We start from the raw sequence: 21,056 nt of genomic DNA on the forward strand, positions 1-21,056 counted from the left end.
TTTGTAATTAAGCTCTTTTCATTCTGCTAAAATCTCTGTAGATTTGCATTGGGTTAGGGTTAGGGTTAGGGGTTATGCATTGCATGGCAGGCACCTATTGTTCTACACCTAATAGAACGCCTCTTTATTAGGGGCATGCCATAGCAATGCATAAGGAGAGCAGTACATGCATTGCATGGCAGACACCTATTGTTCTACACCCAATAGAATGTCTGTTTATTATCCACAAATGTCTGCACTTGTGGAGCAGGGATGGCGTAAGTTAAATAGATTTTTTGTCATTTTAAAAATATTATTTAGTTGTACTGTATTTTATAAAATGTCTTCAACTGTTATAGGTTCACCTGATCGACCATCCTGGGATGGAGGTCCTTGCTCAGTTGCTTCAGGCGGCGGTCTGCTCGCAACTTGAGTTAAGTGCACCGAAATCTCCAGCTCCCGTGACGTTGGCTCCTCCCCCTCCTGGGACGGCTTCTCCCCCTGCGGTGAGACGTCCCCTGCCCCGGCTGGTTGTGGTTGGCGAGGTCGCTTCTCCCCGTCGTTCGGACCCCTTCGACTGGACTGTGGTTGGTGGCCGGAAGGTACTGGATACATACTTAGTTGATTTAAGCAATGTTTTTCCATGTTTAACTCTTTAAAAGTCCATGAATGTGTATATTTGTCTTTTTAACATGTCTGTTTTGTGATGGGGTACTAGCAAGAGTCTGCCTCCCTGAGTATTCATTTAAACTTTTGTTTAAAGTGCTGATTAGAAACTACATTACTTTTTTATTTTATTTTTTATTTTTAATTGTGTTGAGAAGAAAAACTGGAAATATGCTAAAATAATTAAGCATTTTTTTTCCCCAGAAGATCAGGTAAATCTTAAAAACCGGCATTTTGAAAATGTGAAAGGGAATTAGCTGGCAAACATAAAATATGAAGTGCTACATGACGTTCCTCTGTTATGTGAAATTTCACATCTTCAAAAAATAATTGGCCATTTTTTAAGAAACTTGGGAAAGTTGTCCAAGTAACTACGAAAAGAGCGAGTATGACAAGTTGGACCAGAGTAACAGCAAAAATGGCGAGATTGTGATATTGATTGGTGTGACAGAAGTCTGTCAAACACATTTTGTAATATGTAGTTTAGTAGTTTATGAAATAAAATGTAGTTTATTGATGCCCAAGTGGAAATTGCTTAATTGCTGAAAAGGTAGTTTGTCCAGGGTGTTAATATTAGTAAATGGAAATGAAACCATATGCAATATAAAATTTATAGAAATGTATACATAACTGTTAAGTAGTTTAAATATTTTGACTAATTAAAAAATGAATAAATGAAAAAACTAGAGTGCACATAAATATGCATTAATCTATAAATGCGTCATGAAAAAAAACTTAGACACTCAGAGTTGGTTATTGTACATAAAGAATTATGTGACTAATAAATGTGCAGCATACAGGGGTGGTCTGTTTTTAACTGCAAGACAAAAAAGTGAAACTTGCAAAAACAGTCTGAGGCCCAGTGAAGATTGTGAAGATGATGATAACGACGATGGCATTTGTATTAGAAATCTAGAGAATTATAGGCATATAGGGTAAGATGAGGTCAAGATAGGCTTAGAGGCAGATACTCAGAGATCCAACCTGAGGAATGGCGGCGCTGCGCAGCATTAAGGAGTTGATCACCAGGGGATGAAGAAGAGCCACTCCCCAAGCAGCTAGTAAGCAGCATCCAGTTGTGGTGAGCTCCAGGAGTTAAGGTAGTAAACCTTTGTGAGCTCACAATAAAAAAATAAAAAATTTCCAACTTGAATTTTATGTAACTTGTGTTTGTGAAATAAGTGTTTCCAAATGAAAAAAGAATTTGTAACATTACACCCTTAAGGTTGTGTAATTACAATTACTACACATGTATACCCTGGACCTAGAGGGTTTGCTGCCACTGAAAATTATTTTTCAATGTTTACAGACATCGCGTGAGGTCCAGGGTGGTGATGGCTGTCCACACATCACTGGGAGGATGGTTGACCAACAGGTATGCTTTTCTTCCCCTCAAAGCAAAACTTGTTGTGTCCTCAATGTACAAATGAATCTATTTTAAGCTATTTCTTTTATTTTATAGGGAGACCTGTTGGACTCTTCCATCCCCCCGAATCCTGTGTGGTTCAGCCCAGCGTTGCTGGAGGAGATGGACCGGATCGTTCCTGCGTCTGGCCTTGACGCTCCGCTGCCTACATGTTCTCCGAAGGGGAAGAAGGTATTTTATTCTATTTTTTAAAATAACCATGTGATTTTGATGTGCCACAATTGGTTTTAAAAATTATATATATTTTTTTATTAGAAGGCGAGTCCGAGGCGTCGTCCAGTTTCTGATCCCTCCAAGCTGAGTCCGGTGGAGCAGCAGGTGTGACACCGTTTCAGAAAACATATCATAGATTTTAAGATGTATGTTCACTTTGCACCAAGTTGATGGCTTCTGTTGATTTATAGATGGAGGGAGCGCCGAGAGAGACCACCAGCCCAGCTCGTCGCGAGGCACGGAGACCGGTCCCCCCGATGGACGTCGAGGCCCCTGCCGAGTCCTCTCCCGTGCCACCAGAGGACCATGTCCGGGATGGGAGCTGCCAGGTAACTCCTTCCTACCATCTCAGTCACAACAAATGGGTGGAACATTGCGACATGTGTAAAAAGTTGGCCTACGTGGTTCTGTGTATGACAAAGGTGCAAAAGATCCTGTCACTCACATGAGAAAAAAAGCTACAAATGGTTGTGAATAGTGAGTTTATGTATCTAAAAAAAATTATACTTGCAAGTTTTTGACTTTGTGGGCATGATGCTTCATTTTTTGTGCCTTTTTAATTTTTATTGAATCAAATAAATTTAAAAAAAATTGGTTTTTGTTTTTCAGATTGGCTAAAAAACTTAGCCAATGTTACAGATTAATTTCTAAAGTACAGAAAAGTTCATTTGAGATGTACAAATACGAACATATGGATTTATTTTGTAATACGATCCGAAAGTGCTGTAATGACGGTATTTACCAATATGTTACTTTATTAAAATTTTATTTCAATTAATCTATTGATCACCAGAATAATTGATTTCTAAACTGCTAAAAACTTGTTTACAACAGGCCTAATTGGTGGTGGTAGGTAGTCATTAGTTGAATATTTGTATAAATACTGAAATGTTATTTTTTTTAATGTTACAGGCTTCTGCGCTGGAACCCGGGATCAGCGGTCCACCGGTCCTGTTGGTGAGTGCTACTCATTCCCAGGCCGACAGGAGGTATGCTGCATTTTCCCGTAATCACCAGTGCACATGCATGGCACTCACATTTTTAGCTTACCACAATGAGGGGTTGCAGTTTGACACAGTGTTGCTTGATAGAGTGATTGAAAAAGGAGACCAACTTTATACTGGCGTTAAACAGCAACTGATCAGTGACAGAACATTTCGTGATGATCACTTGACTTTTGAAGAGATGCCTGACCATGTACTGACAGATGGGAACATCTATGCAGTACACACCACTGGTTTGAGAGTAGGTCATGTTTTTGCTCGGAGCGGGAGCCCACAAGGATCTCGACAATTGGGTTTGCCTCTTGCCCTGCAACTACAATGTCTGTTGGAAAATGTCACCCATGCTTTTCTCTTGGTGACTCCAGAGTGCATTGCAGTTTTCAGGGACAGAAGCGGTCGGTTTGGAGTTTTCGATTCCCACTCAAGAAATTCAGCAGGCCTGCCCCACCCCGGTGGTACTGCAGTGATGATGACTTTCTGCAATCTGTCTGACATGGTCAACCATCTCCACAAGTTGTTTCGTAACCGCGGCCCCAATGCCACCTATGAGTTTGTGCCGGTAGGTTTTGTCAGGGAAAATGACAGCTTCTCTCAGGATTCAGCTTTTCAGAACATTCCACCTGGAAGCACAAAAGTAAGTCCAACTGTTTTCAAAACAAAGAGCACCTCTGAAGAGGAAATTCCTCCTTGGCTTAGGGATGTTGCAAACATATTAGAGGAGACGGTTCAAACCGTTCCAAATGTATCAAAAGCACCAAAAGCTAAGAGAAGAAAGATTAGGGACAGGGTTAAAATGCAGCAGAGACAGAATGTAGAAAGAAAAATAAAGAAAAGTGCATATGAAAAAGACAGATATGTAACATCTCCAACATTTAAGACCAAAAAACTGCAGGCCCTGAAAAAAACATACATTCTTAAACAGGCAGAAAGGAAGGATCAGATAAAAAATAGATATAGGACAGATGCGTCTTTCCGGAAGAGACAAATAAATTATGTTAAGTACAGCTTTGACCACAGCTTCAGAGCCAGTCATAAAGCCTACATGGCTGAATATATAAGGAAACAGTTCAGAAATGATCCTGTGTTTAGAAGCAGACAAAAATCATACATCAGGAATCGGTTCAGAGATAATCCTGTCTTTAGAAGCAGACAAAAAGAATACATTAGGAATCGGTTCAGAGATGATCCAGTCTTTAGAAGCCAACACAAAAAAACAATGCGTGAATATATGAAGGAAAAGTATCATAGTGAGCTTGCTTACCGGGTCAAACATAGTAAGAAATGTGCTGACAATAGAAGAGGTAGGCTATCAAAACGGGCACTTTCCAGAAATTTCACACTGCAGCATGCTTTGCGAATTAGAAGGAAGTACAAAAGAAACGTAGGCTTCCACCTTCAAACGCCACGCCCCCTGATGAGTGACGAAATGAAAGCCGCAATACAAACTTTTATAAGAACATTCAAAATGGACCCACATATGTTTGCACTGTGTGTCACAGAGCTCTTTTCCCCAATCAAGTGAAGCACTGTAAAAGAGATAAATATACCAAGAATATGTGTGTAGTAGCTGATTGTTTAACAGGTACGTATGTCCATGTGTGTGGATCTGCTTGCTCAACCCCATGTTCTGTACCCAAAGAGAGGATGGGGGAATGGATCTGCTACACGTGTGACAGCCATCTAAGCAGGGGAAAGATGCCATCAATTGCTGTTGCAAATAATCTTTGCTTAGCTCTTGTTCCCTCAGAGCTTGTGGAATTGAATGTTCTTGAAAGACAATTAATTGCAAAAATTCTGCCTTTTGCAAAAATTGTTTCTTTGCCCAAGGGACAGCAAAGGGCAATACATGGAGCAGTTGTCTGTGTTCCTTCTGACATGGAAACTGTTGTCAACAGTCTTCCGAGGCCCCGTGCGGAAGCCCAGCTTTTACAGGTGAAGCTGAAGAGGAAAACCAAGTACAAAGGCCATCAATACTTTTACACGGTCAACATGAAAAATGTGTTAGCTGGACTGCGCAAGCTTAAAGAGACTCATCCAGATTACAAAGAGGTAAGTATAAATGAAAGTGCCACATTTGAGGGTTTCCAGGAGGACCAGCCAGTTGAGGACTTGGATACGAAAGCAGAGGAGACTGAAATGGATGCAGCAGACCAGCAACCTGACCACATAGGGGCAGAGCATCAGGCACTTCGACCTGGTCTGATCTTGGACACTTGCATGCAGCCTCCTGACATAGCACAGGAAGTGCTGTCTTATGGAGAGGGAATTTTTAGCATTGCGCCGGCCCAGGGGAACAAGCCCATCTCCTTCTTCAGTGTTCCAAGACTTGAAGCCAAAGCGTATCCTGTACATTTCCCCACTGGAATAAACACGTTAGATGAATCCCGCCGTGTTAAACTTTCACCGAGTATGTATTTCAACGTACGTCTCTTCTCAATAGATAGTCGGTTTGCGAAAGACCAGAGTTACCTTTTCTTTGCTCAGTTTGTTACAGAAACTAATATTGCCAATGATAGTATGTCCATTCAGACAAGGAAAGGGAAACCAAGCACCAAAGATGGAAAAAACATTTCTAGCAAAATGCTACAGGACAAAGACGAGTTGGAAAAACTGATCCAGAATAAAGAAGCCACTCGTTTTATGCAGCCATTACGAGGAACTCCTGCTTATTGGGAGAAAGGATTACGTGATTTGCACGCCATGGTGAGGCAACTTGGAAAGCCCACTTTCTTTTGCACGTTTTCTGCTGCTGAAATGAGATGGCCAGAAGTCATTGAGGCCATCAAAGGTCAACATGGAGAGCAGGTAAGTTTTTCTGAGCTTGACTGGAATGCAAAGTGTGACATTCTTAGAAGCAACCCCGTCACAGTCATGCGCATGTTTGAAAAGAGGGTGGATGCGCTGTTTAGAGACCTCATTCTTTCCCCTGCACAACCCATTGGACCAGTTGAGGATTACTTTTATCGCGTGGAATTTCAGGCAAGGGGTTCACCCCATATACATGCTGTGATATGGATTAAGGACACACCTGAAATGGAAGACCCCTCATGTTGCGATGAAGTGATAAAGTTCATAGATCGTTACATATCTTGTCAGTTGCCTGAGGAGACAAAGGATCCCGAGCTCCACAAAATTGTAAACAAAGCACTCAAAGTCATGCAAAAAAGGTAATGTTGAATGCCGATTTGGATTCCCCAAATTACCAATGGAACGCACCAGAATCACGGTCCCTGTATTCGACTTTGATCTGGAAAATGACGACGAAAAACCAAAGCTAGAAAAGCAAAAAGGTAGGAGAAAGTCCAAAAAATCCAGATCAAAATTTGTCTCAAACCTACAAAGAGAGGCTAAAAAGAAACTGAAACCAATAAGGGACTTACTGAAGGATGAGAAATCATCTTTCAGAGATTTAGAAGAGTTACTCCATGCTTGTAACATGACCAAAGTGGAGTACAATGGCCATGTTGATGCTCTGACTTCTGGAATGGTGGTAATGATGAAACGTGATCCTAAAGACAGCTGGGTGAATGCATACAACCCTGATCTTCTGCGGGCATGGAATGCCAACATGGACATTCAGTATGTGCTTGACGAGTATAGCTGCATTGAGTACATGATGTCGTACATAGCAAAGCCAGAGCACGAAATGGCACAGTTCCTCAAGTCTGTTGTTGATGATTTAAAGACAGCCAATGTGAACCAACGCGATGAGATGAAAAAAATCATGCAGGCTTATTCAAAACAGAGAGAGGTTAGTGCTCAAGAATCAGTTGCGCGCACTTGTAGCCTACCTCTCAAAAAGTCCTCGCGCAGTGTCCTTTTTCTTCAAACAGATGAAGATGGGATGAAAATGAGCCTTCCGATGAGTAAACTCGTGAACATGTCCCCAGATGAAGAGAATGTTTGGATGACAGGATTGCCAGAAAAATATCTCAACAGACCACAAACGCTGGAATTTGAACACATGTGCCTGGCAGAATTTGCGTCAGAATACAGGGTTTTATATGGTAATCAAATTGAAGGGCCAAACGCAATTCCCTCCTTAATGATGCAGGATACATCCAGAAAAGAACTATGGGCAAACCTGCAATCATTAGATTTACTCGCTTTTCTGAGAAAAAACCCCCCGAAAAGTTTTACAGACGACTTCTGAAGTTGTATTTTCCACACAGAAGAGATGAGGACCTTAGAAACGAGGAACACACAACCTACGAAGCCTTTTACAACAATGGTTCCCGAGGTAGGTATCAGGTAAAACAGTATGTGGATTTCAACCGCAAAAGGTATGAAGGGCAAGGTAAGAAAATTGACAAGATTATGGAAGAACTGAAAAAGCAAGGCCCGGTTCGTAACGCTTGGAACACTTTTGCACCCGAGGTTGAGTTGGACCGTTTGGAATGCGCTGCTGAAAGACCACCAATGGAAGAGGAAGAAGAACAGGACCCTATTCCAGATTATGAAATTAATGTCAACAGTGGAGACATGCCAAAAATTGAAGCTCCTAAATTGAGCCCTGATTTCATCAGACAAATGTACAGGAGTTTAAATGAGACTCAAGCATCTGTGTTTTACGCCATGCGCGATTGGTGCCTGAAGCGCGTCTAGGGTGACAACCCAGAACCATTCTTTTATTTCTTGACGGGAGGAGCTGGCTGTGGCAAATCTCATGTCATCAAATGTGTTTACCAGGAGGCAACCAAGCTCTTGCGCCAGCTTCCTAGACTTCTTGACATTGGTGACATGTCCAAGCCCACTGTGCTCCTCACAGCTTTTACTGGTACTGCAGCGTACAACATATCGGGGAAGACTTTACATTCCATCTTGAAACTGCCCAAGAGTTTAAAACCACCGTACAAGGGACTTGGAAATTCATTGGATGAAGTGCGGGCAGTTCTTTCCAATGTGGAAATCTTAATCATTGACGAAATCTCCATGGTCTCCAAAGACCTACTTGCATATGTTCACTGGAGATTTCAACAAATCAGGGAAACACAAGGTTTATGGGGGGGTCTCGGTTCTGGCCGTGGGAGACTCCCATAACGCAGCAGTTGTGGCCTCTTTAGGTGCAGTAACAGTTGACATTCCGGCAGAGGACTACAAAAGGGTTACAAAGACGGGAAACATGATTAACTTGGGCTGTTGCATAGCGGGTAACAAACGAGACTTGTCTAACAGCATACAGGCTGGTTTGGGTTTTAGGGTAATGATTATAAGAAATTTGGATGTAGAGGATGGTCTTGTAAATGGAACATTTGGCACCATTGCTGATATTGTTACCGGTACCAAAGATGGAGCGACTAGTGTAAAGTTAATTGGACTCAAACTGGATAATCCCACAGCTGGACACACAAAAAAGATTCGAGGTAAACCAGACGGCATTGTTTACATTGAAAGATTTGAGGAACAGACTAGCGTAAGGGGAGTGGTACGACGGCAATTTCCAATGAAGTTGGCATTTGGATGTACAGCACACAAAGTGCAAGGGATGACCATGAAGTCTGCGGTAATTTCCTTGAAGCGGATTTTTGAACCCGGAATGGCATATGTGGCCCTCAGTCGCACAACTTCTCTTGAAGGACTTAAAATCATTGATTTCGATGAAGGTAAGATCTACGCTGATGAAAACATCAGAGCAGCTATGGAATCAATGAGATCAGCATCGTTCTTGCACACCAGACCACTCTTGAATTTTCAGTCGGGTCATCAGGGTCCAACTTTAACAATTGTCCACCACAATGTCGAAGGTCTTGTCTGTCACTCTGAGGACATGAAACAACATCATGAACTTATGTTGGCAGATATCTTATGCCTAACGGAGACTCATTTATTTGGATCTTCTGTTCCAGCTTCTTGCCAACTGGAGGGCTATTGTTTCTTTTCACGGAACAGACATGTCTCCTACTCAAACAGAGTCGACATTGCTACCAAAGAGGGTGGGGGAGTAGCGACTTACTGCCGGAGTCTTCTCCAACCGCAGGAACGGAGATTCTTTAACGAGGTTACAGATCTTGAATTCAATGTTGTCAAAGTGGACTCCCCAATCACAGCCCTCATCGCGACCATTTACAGGCCACCAAGTTATGATCTTGGAACATTTTTAAGAAATCTTCAAAACCTCTTGGATGGCCTGAATTCAATGGATATTAAGCCCACTGTTATATTAGGAGACTTCAATGAGGACCTTATTCCTCCTGGTAAAAAATCCATCAATGAGTTGTTCAGAGCAAAAGGCTTTATTCAACTTATCTCTGATCCAACTACAGAAAAACGCACTCTCCTTGATCACATTTACATCTCCCATCCAGAATACTGTGTCCAGTCGGGTGTCTTGCAGACTTACTACAGTTACCACAATCCTATATATTGTGTGTTGACTTTAGTATAAGCTGCATCTACAGTGGTTTGCAAAACTAGTCATGTCCCTGGAAGTTTTCATATTTTATCACATTACAACCACAAATGTAAAAATATAGTGGGGGAAACAAGTATTAACCCTGGTGCGATCGTAACATTCTGTTTACTCCCTTGTCCTACGGGTCAAAAAGCGGGTCAAAAAATGGGTAATAAAAAAGCCCCAAAATAAAGCAACTTGAATTTGATATCCAAAATCTATTTTGCATGATAAAACAATCTGTTATCAATTAAATTAAGTTTAATTCATTTTTATAGTGTTTTTTTGTTACACAACATAAAAAGACAACCAACAGTATTAAACTTTTCTTTGTATGACCAACCAGTTGCCATAAGGTTTCTTTTACACTGTAAAGGTGTATTATTAGAATTATATAAATGTGAAGTAATTACTTCTGAATTAACTATACTGAAAGGTAAAAAGTCAACAATCTAACTTTTCTGTCAACAGTTCATTCTTTTATATAGTTTAGGACATCAATTTTGAAAATACTTCTCTCATAAAACGTTCTTCAACATTATAAATTATAAAAGAGTGAACTGTTGACAAAAAAAAAGATCCAAATTGTTGACTTTTCCCCTTTCATTATAATTAATCCAGAAGTAATAACTTCAGATTTATATAATTTCGATAATAAATCTTTACTGTGTAAAAGAAAACTTATGACATATGGTTTGTGGTAAAAAGAAAAAAAAGGTGTAATGCTGTTCAAAGACAATTTTACATGATGAAAAAAATAATTAAACTTAATTGAATTAATAAATAACAGATTGTGTCATCATGCAAAATAAATTTTGGATTTAAAATTGTATCAATTTGTTTTATTTATGGGCTTTTGTTAGGGTGGGTCATTTTTGACCCGTAGGACAAGAGGAGTAAACGAGGAGTTACTATCGCACCAGGGTTAAGATATTTATTGTACAGCTAAACATGCCAATGGGTCGCTTTTGATCCACAAGACAACACTGATGATTTTTCCCTGGTAGTCTTTTCTGGGGTCCTGGAAAGGAGGGTCTGTAAAGTCCTGGAGAATGCATGGGAGTTTGTCCAAACAATCTACATGTGTTTTGTGGACTTGGAGTAGGCATTTGAGAGTGTCCCTCTGGGAACCTTCTGGGGGGTTCTCTGGGAGTATGACATCCAAGGTCTTTTGATACGGGTTGTAAGGTTTCTGTGTGACTGGTGCCAGAGTTTGGTCTGCATTGTTGACAGTAAGTTTGGTTCATTTCTGCTGAGAGTTGGGACTCCACCAAGTAAACGAGTCTGACTCTGCTGGCAATGCACACCAGACTCTGGTACCGGTCACACAGGAACCTAACAGCCTCTAACAAAGGGCCCGGTGCTCCATACTCCCAGAAGAACCCCCGCAAAGTGTTCCATGACCAGGGCGAAAACCACACTGCTCTTCTTGAATCCTACTTTTGACTATCCGACGGAGCCTCCTCTCCAGGACCCCCAAATAGACCTTGCCAGGGAGGCTTATTCGGATCCCACCATCCGGTTCCCCTTTCTGAAAAAAGGCACGGTAGGGTGTTCTCCGGTGACCTGTGTCTGAGTGAGGGAGCACTGAATCAAACGGTCTCACTCATCATAAGGTGGATTCAGTTTGGTCTTTCATATTACATTCCGATGAAATATATTTGTGGTTGTAATGTCTCAGTATGGAACAATTCAAGGGGTATAATTACTTTGTAAGCACTGTACATCTTAACCCTGAATTCATAACATGGGATTCTTTTTGGAGAAAATGTCAAGATCTCACTTCATTTTTAATGTCACTTTATCTGACTGTTTCCTTCGTACATGTGACAATCAGAAGGCATTGTGGATTGTTTTTCTTAAATCATTGTTGCAGTAGGTTTGCTATATGTTTATTCATTGTGCACATTTGTGAATTATGGTGTATGCTTGTGGATTTTGCTGTAGGCTTACAAATATTCTTGTACACTTTGTGAATCTTTTTAGTACTTATTTAGTTCCATAGAAAGGAGGCTTCATAAATAGGTTTTGTATGTGCACATGAAAGTTTGTTTGAGCTTTGAGAATACGAAAGTGGCTGATCTTGAAACACTTATCGGTTCTCTGTCAGAGGAGTTCCTGGAAATATTGCACCAGGGAGAAGTAGATAAAACAATCAGCTACTACATGTATATTATGTTCTATTTTGAAATAAAAATAGTTTTAAATAGGTCTTCAATGTGGCCCAGACTTTTTCTTATTTTTCTAATCCAGTTAGAGTACCTGTTGCCCTTCTTTCATAATTTTTTGCGAAACTCCTTTTTTATTCGTCACCATTTGCGTCATTTAATTAAAGCTCTCCTTTTTTCATCGCTCCCCAATCACACTGCACTTTTTACTGCTGCAGCCTCCTAGTGGTTACCTTCAGAACAAAAGTTAAATTCACATTTGTCCTGTTAGACTCCCTCTATATGGTGAGAATTTGTCTGGTTTTGGTGGATTTAACCCTTTTTCTCCCAGTTTTAGTCTGTTTTAGCAGGTTGTTTTGCAGGTAGTTTCAAGCGAAATGATCCTTTGGAGGCTGCCCAAGAAGAGAGAGAGGAAACGAGACCTGGAGGTTAGGCCCATGAAATGTAGCAAATGTATCTAAATTGTAGCAACCTCAAAAGTAGTTACTTTTTTCGTTGTTGTTGATGATAGCTGTCTATTGATGGAATGACTGTGTATTTTTAGTCCAAGACACTCTCTCCTATCTCATGGGCTTGGACCCTCACCCAATCTGAGGAGAAGATGGAGCTCTTGTTTCTTTAGATGTCCCAGGTGGTGCAGTCTGACCAGATAAGTACATGACTAATTAAGGCTAATATATTTGCAGATTTTGTTTATTTTAACTTGAGATTGATGATGTTGTATATGTAGTTTTGATAGGAGGAATCCAGTGTGTCTGCTCTTTTTTTCTTGGGTGATGTTTGTTATCTATGTTAATCAATCTCAAACCTTTGTTTAAACAAAGTTTCATTTTTACTTTATTCATTCATAAATCAAATAGCTGTTTAAAAATATCATGTATGTTAATTTGTTTTTTGTCTCTCTTTTTTACTACAGAGTCTGTGATGTGTCACTCCAGATTGGATGCCGAAGAACTACTTGGCCAGATAAAAGAGCTTTGAAGACCTATAGCAGTTTTTTATATTGTTTCAAATAGTTTTCATGTATGTATATATTTAAAATAGTTTAATTTGTACTGTAGAAATTGCAATATGTAAAAAAATTAGATTGGATGTCTGAAAATAGAAATCAAATCAAGTAGCTTAAAAAGAGATGTAAAACTTTTTTTATAGTTTCAAATACTTTTCATATATGTATATGTTTAATAGTTTCATATTTATAACAAGTGGATCATTATGGCAGAAGCCATAATGTTTCGCTTGTGAAAGTAAAACTGTTGGGTCTCATCTTGACACTCAGAAAACAACCCTGAGTGCCACACGGCCAGACAGGACACAGGTAAAATAAAAAAAAAAGATAGCAAAATATTTTTATTGCAGAGGCATCCAATCCAATTTTCAATTAAATTTGTTGTATTCTTTAAATGTTGTAATTTTTGTTCACTGTAATCTTCACCTGTAAAAAGTTTGTAGAAATCTTTAACAAAAGTTCAATATATATATTTTTAAACTGTGACCTGTTTGTGTGTTTTTTTTTTAATTAAAATTTTTATTTGTCACAGTCATGAAGTCCATTAACATACCTTTATAAGTGACCATATTCACTGATAAATACATTTACAAATATTTTATTGATTTCAAAGAGGAATTAAGAGATAATTTTGTCTCCACCTGTGTCTAACTTGAATGACAGATGCAGTGTTCAATTATTACAGAGCAGGGCTGAGCTGGCATTTAGAACTACTTGCTGAATGGAGTAAGTCAATGATGGACAACATGTGAGTGATGTGCATTCTTCAGGCTAATATTAGCATTTAATTTTAGCTTATGTATTCATTTTAACATATTTAATGGTGCAGGTAGGGCTTAGTCCACATGCTTCTGCCTCTCCACAGGTTAGTGACTGCATTGCAGCTTTCTTTAGCATTAATGCTAATTTTTAACATCATAACGCTGCGTCAAAGCCGACGGGCACACTTTGGCATGCCCCTTTAAAATTTCTGCAGGAATTTTCTAGTTAGGGGCATGCCATAGCAATGCATAAGGAGAGCAGTACTGCCTCCATGCATTGCATGGCAGGCACCTATTGTTCTACACCCAATAGAATGTCTCTTTATTATTATTAGGGGCATGCCATAGCAATGCATAAGGAGAGCAGTACTGACTTGCGAAGCAAGTCAGTACTGCCTCCATGCATTGCATGGCAGGCACCTATTGCTCTACACCTAATAGAATGTCTCTTTATTCTTTATTATTCTTCCGTCACCGTTAATGCGGCTCGTACCGCTGCGTGCCCACCCACAAAAGTGGTATCAAATCGTGCGGCTCGATGCCGAGATGGGTGCTATTACTTTTATTGGGGATCGGAGTTACGACGGCGACGTAAAAAGCGAAAAAGGAGCAAAATTTCCAACTGCCGAACCGCAGAGTGTAACTGACACCAACTGCCGCTTTTTTAGAGTGAGAAACAGGGTGGAATTTTGACCCCAAAATAATTTTGAAATCGCTCTCATGGCCGCAAAACTTGTGCTATTGGTATGAAAGTTGGTCAGGAAATAGCACCGCATGTCTGCTCCGGTAAAATGTTTTCAAAATTCTCTAGGTCTTACGGTTTTCTGTCCAGGTGCTTCAGAGCAAAGTGACGGGACATGACCAACTGACGCTCCCCTCAGTGTTTAATATAGGTTTTTGAAAACTTACTGAGCTCACCACACACCATTTTTCTCTCATCAGTGCAATTCCTGTGAATGACCTACAGATATGAATCACAGGACTATCAGAGACGACAAGTAGCCCTCTCATACGCTTCAAACGGTTTTTGGATCGGCATAACGGTTCCCGAACGGGAAGGGGTCGTTCAGACTGCTTTTTTCATTAAAGTGACTGGGTGTTCTCAAAGTTGCATGAAGTGTCTCTCTCACACACACAGCAGTTGCAGAGGCTTAATTGCTATAGCAACTGCTGGTTTGGACTACAAGGTCCAAACCAGCAGAGCAGAAGGTCAGAACTACAACATGGCGGATCATTCAGTTATTACACAGGAGGGCTGAGCTGGAATGTAGAGCTACTTGCTGTTTTGGGCATTATATTGGTGGATTAACCAAACCACTGTTACACATTGGATTACTGTGTCTATTTAAAATGAAGCTTACTGAAAGTTTCAAAATAAAAGTCTGCATATTCCTCTCGAGTTAGTGCACCGCAATAATATTAGCTTTTTTTATGTTATTTATTTCTCAGGATAGTGAACTGCCTTGCTCAGCAAGGCAGTTCATTAGCATTTGTACAAAAGTTAGCATTTCACTGTCTTTGACTAGAGTACTAGCACTTTTACCTAAAGTTAGCTTTTAGCTAATTTTCTCATTAATTAGACATGTTTAGTATACTGAATGGAGTAGTAAAATTAAAACAACATGGTCCTGTTGCTCCACATGCTACTGCCAGCATTTAAGCTAACATTAGCATATTGGCTAATTTTAGCTTATGCATCAATTTTAACATAATGAATGGTACAAGTACAGCTTAGTCAACATGCTTCTGCCTCTCCACAGGTTATTGACTACGTTGCAGCTTTCTTTAGCATTAATGCTAATTTTTAGCATAAAAACACTGGCTCAAAGCCGACGGGCACACTTTGGCATGCCCCTTTAAAATTTCTGCAGGAATTTTCTAGTTATTATAACATCTTCTTCCATTACCGTTAATGCGGCTCGTACCGCTGCGTGCCCACCCACAAAAGTGGTATCAAAACGTGCGGCTCGTACCCGAGAAGGGAGCTATTACTTTTATTGGGGATTGGAGTTAAAATGATTACATAAATTAATAAAAACGAAAAAATTTGAGATTTGTGTCTCACAGAATCAGTAATCTTTCTCTATGAAACAAACACAGGACTGTTTATGGCTGACTCAAAACCCTTTTTAAATCCCCTCACAGGCATAAATATCGCCCTATTGGTCTGAAAGTTGGTCATAACATAGATACACATGCCTGCTCATGTACAATGTTTACAAAAATTTGCTAGGGCTTATGCTTTTTGTCAGGGTCCTTCAGACTGACGCCTGGTGTCTCCCAAGTATAGAAACTGTGTCTGAAGAGGATTTTCCCGCTCTTGGCTCTCACAGCTGCAGGGGATTAATTACCATAGCAACAGAAGAACAGAGTGTCTGGAACTGCAGCTCCCCAGGACTGCACTGTAGGGTTTACTGGTATTTACAACTGCTTGTGTTTTCAGCATTATACTACTGATTCAAGACTATAACCATTACACATATGTCCCCCCATGTTAAAATCTGACATAAATAAGAATAAATAGCTGATTAAAAGTCTATGGACAGAAAATAACGTCGCTGCTCCTTTAAGGAACCAGCGGCACAGACGCAGCGCCTGCGATGCTACAGATCACAAACCTGACAGAGAGCGGAAGAGGATTCGTAGGAAAAGAGCGGTGATGCTCAGCAAGGCAGGTCATTAGCATTTGTACAAAAGTTAGCATTTCACTGTCTATGACTAGTGCACTAGCACTTTTACCTAAAGTTAGCTTTTACCTAATTTTCTCATTAATTAGAAATGTTTAGTATACTGAATAGAGTAGTAAAATTAAAACAACATGGTCGTGTTGCTCCACATCCTACTGCCAGCATTTGAGCTAACATTAGCATATTGGCTAATTTTAGCATATGCATCAATTTTAACATAATGAATGGTACAAGTACAGATTATTCTACATGCTTCTGCCTCTCCACAGGTTATTGACTACGTTGCAGCTTTCTTTAGCATTAATGCTAATTTTTAGTATAAAAACACTGGCTCAAAGCCGACGGGCACACTTTGGCATGCCCCTTTAAAATTTCTGCAGGAATTTTCTAGTTATTCCATATTTTTCTTCCGTTACCGTTAATGCGGCTCGTACCGCTGCGTGCCCACCCACAAAAGTGGTATCAAAACGTGTGGCTCGATCCCGGCATTGGAGCTATTATTTTTATTGGGGATCGGAGTTACGACGGCGACGTGAAAAACGAGCGAAATTTCCAACTGCCGAAACCCTAGAGTGTAACTGACACCAACTGCCGCTTTTTAGAGTGAGAAACATGGTGAAATTTTGACCCCAAAATAATTTTGAAATCGCTCTCATGGCCGCAAAACTTGTGCTATTGGTATGAAAGTTGGTCAGGAAATAGCACCGCATGTCTGCTCCGGTAAAATGTTTTCAAAATTTTTCTAGGTCTTACGGTTTTCTGTCCAGGTGCTTCAGAGCAAAGTGATGGGACATGACCAACTGACGCTCCTCCTCAGTGTTTAATATAGGTTTTTGAAACCTATCCCCAGTGTTTTATATAGATTTTTGAAAAATTACTCAGCTTAGTGCACACCATAGCAAAGCAAGGCAGTACATTTACATCAGTCTTTCCTACAATGAGCATTTTAGTTATTTTTTTCTCTCAGGTTAGTGGACTGCCTTGCGAAGCAAGGCAGTACATTTACCTCATTTTTTTTTAAAAATGAGCATTATAGCTATTTTTTTCTCTCAGGTTAGTACATTTACATCAGTCTTTCTTAAAATGAGAATTTTAGCTATTTTTGCTGTCAATTTACACAGACCACTGAAGTGGACACTAATGCATCATAAAATACAATATCTATCACTTGCCATCACCTGCAAATGCTAGAAAAAATTTTTTAAAATCCAATATTGCTGACAGACAAAAAAGCATGCTGATTGGTTCGTTCTTCTACTGTAGACAACTCCTGCAGGTAAAAAAATATTGTTACATCATATAACCCCTAAAGAACAATACTACTGATGCATTTTTGAAATAATAACTTTGTATTTGGGGAAAATTACAATTGATCATCAAAAAAAATTAAATTAAATCTTTTTTTAAAAAAAAGATTTAATTGAAAAATTACTGAGCTCTGCACACACCATATTTCTCTCATCAGTGCAATTCCTGTGAATGACCTACAGATATGAATCACGGTACTATCGGAGACGACAAATAGCCCTCTCATACGCTTCAAACGGTTTTCGGATCGGCCTTACGGATCTTGAATGGGAAGGTGTCGTTCAGTGTGCTTGTTTTAGTGAAACTGGCTTGCTCAAACAGATAGAATTGTCTCCCCCTGTGTGTCTCTCTTACAGCTGGCACCCTGTGGCCTATTACCATAGCAACCGAACATGGCAACAGCTCCTGGGTCAGATAGCAAACATTCTATGGCAAACATACAGTTAAAGCAGAGGGCTACTATTTAAGTGGTTTAACACACCCACTGTTAAACATTGGATTAGTGTGGCCATTTACAATGAAGCTTAATAAATTTTTCAAATAAAAGCCTTGATCATTTTTACATCCCGCAAATTGCTCTATTGGTGATTTAAAAACTGGTGTTACCAAATTACATTTACACACTGGATTAGTGTAGCCATTGATAATGACGCTTACTGAAAATTTCAAAATAAAAGCTTTGGCCATTTTTAAATCAAGCAATTGTTCTTTTGGGCCTTACATGACTGGTTTAATCAAACAACTGTTACACATTGAATTAGTGTGGTCATTAAAATGAAGCTAACTGAAACTTTCAAAATAAAAACCTGTATATTCCTCTCACATGAGTGCACCGCCATAGGCTGTGCATTAATTTTTAGCTTTTTTGACCTTTTATCGCTCAGGATAGTGAACTGCCTTGCGCAGCAAGGCAGTTCAATAACACTAGCACAAACTTTAGCATTTCACCCCCCTTGACTATATGCTTCAAACAGTTTTTGGATCACTCTTGCAGTTCCTCAACAGGAAGGAGATGTTTGGACTGCTTTGTTCAGAAAACTAACTGCTACAAACAGTTAGAAACAGTCTGCATATTCCTCTCAGGATAGTGTACCGCCATAGGCGGTGGAATAATATTTGCATTGTTAAGTTTCCTTTTCTCAGGATATCGAATTACCTGAGAAAAGGTATATTAACGCAAAGAATAGCACTTCACTGCCCCTAGTGCACTCAGCACACACACAGGATTAATTACTATAGAAGAATTACAACATGGCGGAACTCTCAGATACCACACATTAGGGCTGTTGCCATTAATCCAATGTGTAACAAAAATAAAGCTTACTGAAAAATGAAGCTTACTAAAAATTTCAAAATAAAAGTCTTGACATTTTTCACATCAGGTAATTGCTCTTTTGTGCTTGATGTGACTGTTTTAAACAAACTACTGTTACACATTGAATTGGTGAGGTAGTTAAAATGAAGCTTACTGAAAATTTCAAATTAAAAGTCTGCATATTCCTCAACTTTTAGTGCACCGCCGTAGGCGGTGCAATAATATTAGCGTTTTTTTAATGTTATTTATTTCTCAGGATAGTGAACTACCTTGCGCAGCAAGGCAATTCTTTAGCATTTGTACAAAAGTTAGCATTTCACTGTCTTTGACTAGTGCACTAGCACTTTTACCTATAGTTAGCTTTTAGCTAATTTTCTCATTAATTAGACATGTTTAGTATACTGAATGGAGTAGTAAAATTAAAACAACATGGTCCTGTTGCTCCACATGCTACTGCCAGCATTTAGGCTAACATTAGCATATTTGCTAATTTTAGCTTATGCGTTATTTTTAACATAATGAATGGTACAAGTACAGCTTAGTCAACATGCTTCCTCCTCTCCACAGGTTATTGACTACGTTGCAGCTTTCTTTAGCATTAACGCAAATTTTTAGCATCATAACGCTGGCTCAAAGCCGACGGGCACACTTTGGCATGCCCCTTTAAAATTTCTGCAGGAATTTTCTAGTTAGGGGCATGCCATAGCAATGCATAAGGAGAGCAGTACTGACTTGCGAAGCAAGTCAGTACTGCCTCCATGCATTGCATGGCAGGCACCTATTGTTCTACACCCAATAGAACGCCTCTTTATTAGGGGCATGCCATAGCAATGCATAAGGAGAGCAGTACTGACTTGCGAAGCAAGTCAGTACTGCCTCCATGCATTGCATGGCAGGCACCTATTGTTCTACACCTAATAGAACGCCTCTTTATTAGGGGCATGCCATAGCAATGCATAAGGAGAGCAGTACTGACTTGCGAAGCAAGTCAGTACTGCCTCCATGCATTGCATGGCAGGCACCTATTGTTCTACACCCAATAGAACGCCTCTTTATTATTAGGGGCATGCCATAGCAATGCATAAGGAGAGCAGTACTGACTTGCTTCGCAAGTCAGTACTGCCTCCATGCATTGCATGGCAGGCACCTATTGTTCTACACCCAATAGAACGCCTCTTTATTATTATATATTTATTCTTCCGTCACCGTTAATGCGGCTCGTACCGCTGCGTGCCCACCCACAAAAGTGGTATCAAATCGTGCGGCTCGATGCCGAGAAGGGAGCTATTATTTTTATTGGGGATCTGACTTACAACGGCGACGTAAAAAGCGAAAAACGAGCAAAATTTCCAACTGCCGAAACCTAGAGTGTAACTGAAACCAACTGCCGTTTTTTTAGAGTGAGAAACAGGGTGGAATTTTGACCCAAAAATAATTTTGAAATCGCTCTCATGGCCGCAAAACTTGTGCTTATTGGTATGTAAGTTGGTCATGAAATCGCACCGAATGCCTGCTCTGGTAAAATGTTTTCGAAATATTGCTAGGGCTTACGGTTTTCTGTCCAGGTGCTTCAGAGCAAAGTGATGGGACATGACCAACTGACGCTCCTCCTCAGTGTTTAATATAGGTTTTTGAAACCTATCCCCAGTGTTTTATATAGATTTTTGAAAAATTACTCAGCTCAGTGCACACCATAGCAAAGCAAGGCAGTACATTTACATCAGTCTTTCTTAAAATAAGCATTTTAGCTATTTTTGTTTTGGTCTCAGGTTAGTGGACTGCCTTGCGAAGCAAGGCAGTACATTTACATCAGTCTTTCTTAAAATGAGCATTTTAGCTATTTTTTCTCTCAGGTTAGTGGACTGCCTTGCGAAGCAAGGCAGTACATTTACCTCATTTTTAAAAAAATGAGCATTATAGGTATTTTTTTCTGTCAGGTTAGTGGACTGCCTTGCGAAGCAAGGCAGTACATTTACCTCATTTTTTTTAAAATGAGCATTATAGCTCTTTTTTCTCTCAGGTTAGTGGACTGCCTTGCGAAGCAAGGCAGTACATTTACCTCTTTTTTTTTTAAATGAGCATTATTGCTATTTTTTTCTCTCATGTTAGTGGACTGCCTTGCGAAGCAA

General features: G+C 39.9%; 1 protein-coding gene across 1 annotated transcript; it reads left to right on the top strand.

Annotated features, from left to right (window-relative positions):
* The first annotated feature begins 1,922 nt into the window (after window positions 1–1,922).
* LOC145550395 (uncharacterized) lies at window positions 1,923–7,893 on the top strand. The gene is made up of 8 exons (XM_081604367.1): window positions 1,923–2,020; window positions 2,108–2,242; window positions 2,327–2,389; window positions 2,476–2,613; window positions 3,197–4,287; window positions 5,184–5,695; window positions 6,735–6,951; window positions 7,461–7,893. The coding sequence occupies exons 1-8, from the start codon at window positions 2,006–2,008 to the stop codon at window positions 7,891–7,893; spliced, it is 2,604 nt and encodes an 867-aa protein (XP_081460493.1). The 5' UTR covers window positions 1,923–2,005.
* Window positions 7,894–21,056: the final 13,163 nt, after the last annotated feature.

Source organism: Poecilia reticulata, unplaced genomic scaffold, assembly GCF_904066995.2.
Source record: "Poecilia reticulata unplaced genomic scaffold, P_reticulata-male-v2 Scaffold_40, whole genome shotgun sequence".
Classification (NCBI taxonomy): domain Eukaryota; kingdom Metazoa; phylum Chordata; class Actinopteri; order Cyprinodontiformes; family Poeciliidae; genus Poecilia; species Poecilia reticulata.